Genomic DNA, 9,849 nt, shown 5'->3' with positions numbered 1-9,849 from the left:
GTCTAGCTTGTTGTAGATTGGGTATCGATTCTGTTCTCATTGGCTTTGGATTTGATGTTTTAGTCTGATCATTTTTTATTTCTACTCAATGTTCATATGACTGCTTGATACCCTCCATTATTTCTCCCTCAATTTGTGAGGCAGAACAAGATGGTTCAAGTTATGTGCTTCTGTTAGAAGAAAAGAAAAAAAAGAGGGGGGGCAAAAATAAAAAAAAAAAACCAGGAGGAGTTCTTCTAGAGGCTATAAATATCAATTTAAGAGAAGAAAGGGAAAAAGGAAGAAAAACATAACAATACAAAAAATAAAATCAAACAAAAAAACCTTGAAAAGCACCACAGCAATAAAGACAACAACCAAACAATAATCAAGGTCCCAAGATAAAAACAAAACAAACAAAAAACAACAACAACAAATTAATGTTTATTTTTAAAATAAAAATCCATGAGTGGATACTACCTCTATACTGCAGAACTCATCACAGATGAAGGGATGCTTGGCATCCAGAGAACTTTGTTATTCTTTGGTTTTGTATTTTTGTGGGTGACCTTTTGTCTAGAGAATTTTCTAGTAGGACAGAAGTTAAGCTTCCCACCCCATTTAGCTCATTATAGTTTACACATAACAACTGATATGATTTTTCTCCTTGGTTTATACAAAACTAAGTCTTAGAAAGCCCCACAGTGAAAAAGGGTACAATAAAAATTAAATCTCAACTTTTCAGGCTCTGAACACAATTAGATTTTGGGAAGGTACACGATCTGTGTGACTTATCCAAAAATTCATTCTTTTTGGCTCTTCTGCAACATCTATTCAAATACTCTTTCAGAAGAACTTAAAGATTTATCTTTATTTGGAAAAAATCAATTGTTCTCATCATTTCTTATATCAAGAGAAATTTGGTAACCAAAAACAAAATATTGGATAACACCAGAGAGAGTGCAATATAGCATTATTTTCAGTTGCAACTGGTCTTAATCAAGATTTGGGCTCTGTCCTAAATGTAGGATATTACTTTGCAAACCACAGGTCCAAAATTTTTCATCAACCATACTCGTGATAGGGGGAGAGAAAGCCTGTTTATGTAAACCAGTTTATGATTCTGGCTCTAGCTTCTCCTAAAGTCAGCGTAGCGCAGTCTTTCTACCCTTGGAGACCCTGATGTCGAGTTTAAGCAAACAACTGCCTTTGACCAGCTCCAGAGAAGAGAGGCTTCTCATACCTCTTTTTACCTGGGCCCATAAATGAGTTGGTTTCCTGCAGGCCTGCAGAGACAGGAATGAGCAGATCCAATACCAAGATTCTCTTGCTTCCTTGAGAAATACGGGGGCTCTCCAAGGGCTGAGGAAGAAGTCTGGGCCGTTGGAACATTTGAACTTGAGTAGGATATCTGGGTTCTTGTCTGCTTGGACCACCTGGCCAAGACACTTATCTGAAACAGAACCCGCCATCCTAGGTGCACCTCTTCACCCCCACATCCTACGCAGCCTGTCTTACAAATTCACAGGTTTAGTCTCATCTGCTAAAGAGGTTTCAATTTCTATCCTCAGCTGGTTAATAATAAACAGGTTTTTCCTATTGGACAGAATCTCAGAAAAGCAAGTTGAGGGGTGGGATTTATTATTCTCACTACATAAATTCATAAGTAGAACTTCCTTTTCTATTGTTAAATAGCCCAAACCCAAAGCATTTGAAGATCAGGGAATCAGTTTATCAAAACCGTTCATCTGGGCTAATGATCAGTCTCTTATCACAAAAAAGACCAGGAATCCTTTTAAATGCTTCTTTTATTTCATTGGTTGTACATTGGGTGAGTGAACTGAATATTACAACCAAAACATAGAATTGATACAAATTAGACTCCTGTTTACACTGTAAGGTAATGCATGAGGGAATTCTTTTAAGTGTTACAGAAAGATTTAGTAGAAATGTTACCAGTGATATGGTTGAAAGAATATTTCGGTGAAGTGCTGTTATTTCCTGAAAACCAAGAGTGAAATGGAATTTCCGTATAAGTGGCGAGTTTGTCTCTTAACTACAGTATTTGTTGAATTGCTATCTTCATGTCTTGGATATTGGTGATTTTGTTTTTATAATTAAACAAAGCATTTAAGATTTATTCATCATAGTCAGACTTCTGAATATAAACAAACTTTTGGCAAATAATATTTATACAGAAAAATAGTTTTAGATCCTCTCAAATCCCAGAATTATTCTATAAAATTACATTATAAATAAATAAAAAGCAAAATCTGTTGTACATATATTTGTACATCTATGCATTTGCCTTGCCTCCTCCTTATTGTAAATGGTATATTTACGACTCTTTGTATATTATATCACAATTCTGGAAAATGGATATCATAGTAAAAATACAGTCTTCTATATTTGCTTGGGGATTACAGGTGATGTTTTGATATTCTATGATTAAAGGGCTGAAAACAGTTGTGTGCTAATTTTTAAAATCAAAATCATGAAACAAAAGAAAAAAGACAATGTTACAACAATTAGTCTACAAAAATATTTGTGATTCCCATAATTTATCACTTAGTTATGTATATACTATGTTTTCAATGAGTTTAAGTGAGTTAACAAAGAAGAAAAGAAAAAAAAATAAAAGATTGAATGTTCTAGGCAAGTTGTAGCATAACTACATTGTTATAGTTGAGAACATTACAAATATCAATAATACATAAAGATGAAACTACCAAAGAAATACAAGTTAGATACAATACTTTTCCACAATTAAAACAAATACAATACAAGCACTATATGAGATTACACTTAGAACATGATTTTCTTTTGATAAGGTTATCAAATCTACGATATAAGAGAAACAGTCAGTAGACTTTGAACAATGTTAATGAAAATGGCAGATTTCTTTCTTTTTTTTTTTACTTGAAACAAACATGATATGGTCGGTGCAACTAGGTTTCAGAACAGGCAATGGAGCCAAAATTTAAAATATTTTACATTCAATCTCAAAAGTCAAAATACTTCAATCACTAATAATGTTCACAAAGAAAATGAATGTTTTAAACAATTACACATAAAATTTATTTATGACAGATGTTTTGTTTTTTTCTTTTAAACAATAATTTAAAAACTACGTAGGTATGGTATCTCTGCTATGTGCAACATATAAAATGTGAAATATGAAATATTTGGTACGATAGTGCTTAAAATAAACTTTAAAACAAACTTTCTGAACAAAATTTAATTGTATCGCTATCACCTTGAAGATCAACCAAGTATTTAAAAAAGTAAACAACATTAAAATAGGTTTCGTCCATATATAGTATATATGTATGTGTATATAATATGTATGTACTTGTATTAAAGTTTTTTATACTTTTGAGACATAAAATATGCTTTAAGGTGAAAGAATTAAAAGAACTAATTTTTTCCATGCTGTAGTCAGTTACAACCCTTTAAATCCAACTTTTGAAATGCAACACGGTAATGGATTTTTTTTAAAAAGTGAAACTAGCTACTTTTTCTCGTGTGTTTGTTTACATAGTAATTTAGATTAAAGTCACAGTCAAATTTTCAGTGACTAAACTCAAACTTACTTAAATTAGAATATTATACAGATCTCCTCACCTACAGCTTTCTTCTTGGAGTACGATTTTTAGTATAGAAGAGTTCTTATTCCGCAACAGGCAACTGTGTGGTGAGTTTGAAAGACTAATCCCTCTGTTTGGACAGTTTGGGCCTCTCCTTCTCGTCAAGCTGGATGAAGTCTGGCAAAATCTAGGCACTTCTACAAAGTCTCTCTTATAAAACAACTTTAAAAATATACTTGTAAAATAATACCTTCAAGACTTTGTTTGGTGGGGTATGAAGCTCATACCGTGCAAAGTTTCTTTTTTTTTTTTCTTTTTTCTTTTTTTTTTAACTCTAATGTTATTCTAGAATCCCATGATTCAATGCGGCATCTCCAGGCAAACCAAATACCACACTTTGATGTGTCCCCAGTACTTGTGCTTGAATTTTTCCACTCAAATTTTTAGACCTGCAGACCAGGTCTCTCTCTCTCTCTCTCTCTCTCTCTTTCTTTACTTCACTTCTCATTTTTGCTGCAGCATTCCTGTGTTCAAGAAGTGAAACATACCCTTGGATCCAGTGGGGAAATGAAATGACAGTGACTGGAGTTGGAATCAAACCTGCCATTGGAATAGTTGACTTTTTTTTATTTTTGTTTTTATTTCAACTACTGCTAATTGTTTATTGCTAACTTTGAAGTATTCTGAGTCGAAACGAGTAACTTGGTTGGACTTCCTGCAATAGCTATAGTTATGGAGATAAGACAATATTCCTAGGACAGAAACTATGTTTAGAAATCCTTGTAAAGTAAACTTTTATCCTTTATGTCTTTAAACATCACAGCTGGTCTCAGGTAGTTAACTATCTTAGGTTGGAATATACTAAGCATACCATATTTAATACTCATATATGATATAGCAGCACTAGCTTCTTAAGAGTTGTGGTCTGTCCAGAAGAACTAATTCTTTATTTAGCATGCAGTTTGTGGCAATTCTATTGAGGAGGAAACGGGATAGTATGTACAGTAACAATGTTTAGTTATTCTCAATGCAGATTCTTGGCATTCCATTCCATTTCTGCTGATTATTTCAGAATTATCTGTTAGAGAAAAAAAAAAGAGACAAGCACAATTGAGACATCCTCCTGGGAAGAGGGGGGGGAAGTCATGAGTTTTAAATCTTACTCTTTGATAACAGACATTTGAAAATAGGAAGTCTAAAAAAATACATCAGCATTTTGAACAATCCCCACCCATCAAGCTGAATACTTTACTGGTAACTACTTCTGCTATGTGACTACTGTACAGGATAATGATTCATATACACAGTATTTTTTTTTGTAAAACTGTGATAGTGTACATATGGGCATGCAGCGTATTTAGGCCTCATTCTTTTTTTTCTTTCTATTTACTGCCTCGCACTTCTCTTATGGTAATATCACTCAATTAACATTTGTTAAAGCAATCAAGAAATCAACCCAGAGAATTTGTTTACAGGTGGAAAAATGTTTTAAAGAAACTAAGCCTAGATAATGAAGTGAATATCATGTAGGTATGAACTTTAACTTATAAAGATGCATTTCTACCAAAAATAATTTTGTGTTCAGGGAAAGTTTCATTATCTCATATTAAAGAAGAAAAAAATAAAGAACATTCATGTAAATGAGTTAATATATTCTTAATAAATTCAAAAGCACAGACAAAGCTTAACTATTAGATAAGAGTCTGGATGAATTCATTTCTGACTCTGCCTTTGCAAAGAACAGACTTGGCCCTCATGTCCAGCTTCAAAAGTCAGCTTTTGAACACATTCTAATATTAAATTTATTCCTGTGCAATGTTTTTCTAAACTTGTCGTGATTAATGAATAAAAAATATTATTGGCTAAACCCCCAATGGTTTGTATTAGGAAATAAATGGTAAATGTATTTGTTGTCAAAATTAGTTATTGTTCTTGCAACTGTTCATAAGTCTCATTTCTATGAGTAGAATTTCCTATTTCAGTCTGTGAGAATTTATACATGTGAATATTTCCCCCTTTAAAGTAGGTTCTATTGTAGTTATAGAAACAGTAATATGCACTTAACTAGGTTCACTCGTGAAATACTTGAGTTTTATTTCACTGAAACTTAGAGAAGTGTGCAAAACTGATGAAACAGGAAGGACCCATTTATATGAAATAATTATATTAAATGGAAATGGAAAACAATCAGAAAATAAAATCAAATTTTCAACAATTTAAAATTAATTTTGTAAATCAACAATCCTTGTCTTATGCACTAATAGACATGACTCAAAATAATGCTATATGACTGTATATATATACACACATTAACATGATACTTTGAATAGTCACTGCAAACAGCTAATATTCAAATTCTTCAGAGTCATATTATAACTTTGTTTTAAAAGTATATAGATGCTCATTAAAAAGTAATTATACTATTTCATTCTATAGTATCTATAATGTTTCCAAATAAGAATGTGTCCCCAGGTATCAAATGATTTTGTTTTCTTCCTTTTTTTAGCCTTTAGTAAGTTTTTCTAAAAAACAAACAAAAAAAAACACAACAACTACAGTTTCTTAAATAGATATAAATTATATGTTAGAATATATTTACATTCATGTTTTGTCACTGAAATGAATACACTTTATAGAATGACTTTCCTAACTATCTGGAAAGAAACATTGTCTAAAGAGATAGCAATGGGCAAATCTGCATTAAAGAGATACGTTACATCAATGCCTTTGCCTGCAGATTAACATCCGGGGTTAGCTGTACTGGAAATCAAGTCTTGATGTTAAATAAAAACATAAAGTGACCTGAGCAAATTACTTTCTAATTGTTGTAAATAAGCTACAATATAGATAAAAAAACAAAAACAAAAACATTCAGGGTCCAGAGAGATAGCATGTAAGTCCTGAGAAAATCTTGAGCACTGCCCAAGCTTTCCCCAGAAAACTCTCTGTCCCACTACCACCCCCTCAACAAAACAAAACAAAAATAAAAAACAACAACAAAAAGAAAAACAAAATACACCACTGCCAACAACAAAAATGACTAACATGCTGATGTAGTTCAAATTAAATGTACTTTTTGGTGAAACCATTCCAGAACTACAGATGGAACATTCTAGAAATATATAGAGTCTAAATAAGGAGCAAAATACAGAGTCTAAATAAGAAGTAGCAGTTCTCAGTGTGGATTGCTCGGATTGCCAGGTCTATGTCCCTAGACATGCACATTCCTGGTTTCAGAACATCCTACATGCTAGGACCAGCCCTTGTAGGGAGAGTTCGTCTGGAGCAAACAGGAGAATCTGGTATGTATGCTTGGAGATGGAGGAAAAAGTCATTTTGAACATACAAGGGCTCTTCTACTTAGTTTTCAACATGGCATTTCTAGAATCAGTTTCTATTTTAACTCACACTAAAGAAATGTAAGCTAATATAAGACCCAGAGGTATGTTTTGTGCTTCCCTGCTGTGTATTCTCAAAGATTTCTTCCATGACCATGGAAACACAGCATGTGTTCTTCACATAAAATCTCATCCATAGCCATTGTCATTTTAGTATTTTATTTGGTGGTGGGATTGAGTCAAACCCAGCTATGTCAGGGCTTAGTCCTGACTCTGTGCTCAGGAATTATTCTGGGTGGTGTTCATGGATATATGCAGTGCCAGGGATCCAACCAGGGTCAGCCACACATAAGGCCGATGCCTTATATCCAGTGTTCTCTTTCTAGCAACATTTTTTAGTGTGATGGCCTGGAGGATCAAAGCCTTACAAGCTTTACCTGAATATGGGTACAGCATATGTACAAAGCATGTGACTCTGAAAAAATAGGTTTATATGTTGTTCTGAAACATAGGGTATGAACCTACAAAGATATGCCTCAATCCAGACACAGTCCACTTAAAAAATCTCAGTTAAACCACATCACTCAAGGAACTGGCTGTGGTGTCTTTTCTGACCTGCATCCCTGTCGGACTTGTGATCCAAAATTGCTTTCAACTTCTGGGCCTTAAAGGCCTTAATTTCTCAAGCATTTTTTCACTTAATATAAGAACTATGACGCAAAAATCTATTGAAAACTGAGCTTTTGACATTTAATATTCTAACATATACTGTCAAGGTTCATCCACTAGTGTTCCAAAGTTCCCTCTTTGCTATCTACTCAGCCTGTCACACTGACAAACACGTTTTCAAGTTCAGTGGTTGTCAATTGGTTTTTGTTGTTGTCATTGAATCTGTGCTTTGGAGATGCAGCTGTATCGCTCCCTGCATTTCCAATGCACCCCAAACCCTTACTTGTTTCCCCTATTATTTCCCATCCTCATCTTCTGACACTTCTTCCCATCTCTTCCCAATTTCTTTCCATCTCTGTCCTCCTCCTCCCTATACTCTGGGGTCAAGGGTGATTGAGACACCCCCTGTACTAAATTGCATTATGCAATAAAAAGTTTTCTGTAGACAACTGATGAGTGAGATCATTCTGTGTTTACCTGAAGGTCACAATTTGTCAAGCAAGACAATGGAAATCTCTCCTGGGGCCTGCTGGAGCACAAATAAATCAGAACAAAGAACAATAATTCTGGGTACTTCTCGGAAGCTTTGATGTCTTCGTTTACATTAGAAGAGATTATGGATTCTCCAAGAGGGACTGAGATTTCAGTTTGAAATCAGTGTTGTGAGACAGGTCAGTGTTACCAGTTAGGTTCTGCTGACCTGGGAAACAGAGCACAGATGGTTCCCAACTGGCTCATATGTACTTGGAGACACGGGCTGACTTTCTGGTGGGCCTAGGAATCCTTTCCCTGGCATGGCACTAATGAGTGATGGAACGAGGTACAACAGTGATTCAAATGATTTTGTCTGTTTCTTTCAGTGCTAGTATAAGTGAGTATCGAGAAGAACTCCTGGAAGTTTGGGAATACAGAGAAAAGGAGGCCATGCATGTGGAGATTATAGGAAATTGTGTCTGGTGCACTGGTTTGGAGGTGGATATGATAAACCAGAGCAGCAGGAGAGGTAGTAATTGTGGAGGAACTTGAGAGGACTGTTGCACTTCCTAGAACATTCTTGCCTGGCTGGTCAAACACATCCTTCTCTGAACCTTTTCTAGTGTCCATTTATACCATGTGAAGCTCTGACCCCAAAATGCCAGGTCCATAACCACAGGATCTTAGTGTCCCTGGCAAAATTTGGAACTTACTGACTTACTGAGACAGGTATATTTCTGTCTTTCTCTGACTGACTAGTGAGAGAGAGAGAGAGAGAGAGAGAGAGAGAGAGAGAGAGAGAGAGAGAGAGAGAGAGAGAGAGAGAGAGACTGTGCATGTGTGCATGTGTGTCAGAACCATATGGAGAAAGCAGTCTACTTTTTTTTTTAGGAAGTTGAGATAACTGGGTACGATAAATTAAAATCTTGAATTGAAAGCATAATCTTCAGTTCTCTTTTCCAATGAGAACTCACAGAAGTGAGAATAGCTGATGCTCTCAAAAACCAGCGATCCTCCAGTTAAAAGAGACAGACTTCCTCTCAAAGACCTTCAGCATTCAAAAATGCATCAAAGTGCACTGTACATTCATAAATCTTTAGTGCACCTTTTAGTTATAACAAGGGAACCTGTGATGCTAAAATATGAGTTTGGGATCAGATATCTACCCATCGATGAATCTCTTCCAGTTGGTTGGACTTAAGCATCTGATGATGCTACCTAACATATATCCTTAAGTTGCTCCCAGAGCATGGTTAGTTTCATACTTATTGAAGACCAAGCATGAATAACACTGAAGAACACTAGCTAAGTTGTTTTTCCCTAAAATGTCTTCTTAATAGGCACTGAGAAGTCTCTGCATCCTCAGATTGATGACACTACTAATTGCCGGAGCAATAACATTGATTACTGGAGCAATGGCAATCAAACTTGTTAAAATGAGTATTGGGTCAGGTTCTACCTAACTACTTAGCTTTCTGGAACCAAGCAAAAAATAAGTACAAGCAAGTATGGACCAGGAAGTCATGTGTAGATGGAAGGACTTGTGTCCAGGCAGAACAGATTAGCGACTATGCAACTAGAACCAATTGCTTCCTGGGATTCTATTACTTGGGACTTCTCATTTCCCAAAGAATCTGGGGATTTACACTATATAAAGCAGATAAATCTTTGGGTTAAATGCAGCCATGAGTTTGTATTCTCTTGGAGTCATGCATTTTTTTTCTTGGAGGAGATGCCTATAAAATTTGGATTGCTATTTTATTATTTTATTTTATTTTAATTTGTTTGTTTTGAGGCCATAC

General features: G+C 34.9%; 1 protein-coding gene across 8 annotated transcripts in view; it reads right to left on the bottom strand.

The window, feature by feature from the left end:
- Window positions 1-1,769: 1,769 nt before the first annotated feature.
- The window catches only part of MBNL2 (muscleblind like splicing regulator 2), a 172,203-nt gene continuing 164,123 nt past the window's right edge, over window positions 1,770-9,849 (bottom strand). For all 8 annotated transcript variants that reach the window (XM_049778708.1, XM_049778707.1, XM_049778711.1 and 5 more), the window contains one exon: window positions 1,770-4,644. In XM_049778708.1, the coding sequence (XP_049634665.1) occupies window positions 4,630-4,644 (15 nt within the window). In that variant the 3' untranslated portion in view covers window positions 1,770-4,629. The remainder of the gene's footprint in view (window positions 4,645-9,849) is intronic.

Source organism: Suncus etruscus, chromosome 8, assembly GCF_024139225.1.
Source record: "Suncus etruscus isolate mSunEtr1 chromosome 8, mSunEtr1.pri.cur, whole genome shotgun sequence".
In the NCBI taxonomy this organism is placed as follows: Eukaryota; Metazoa; Chordata; class Mammalia; order Eulipotyphla; family Soricidae; genus Suncus; species Suncus etruscus.
Note: the sequence above shows the minus strand (reverse complement) of the source record. Positions and strands in the feature narration are given on the sequence as shown.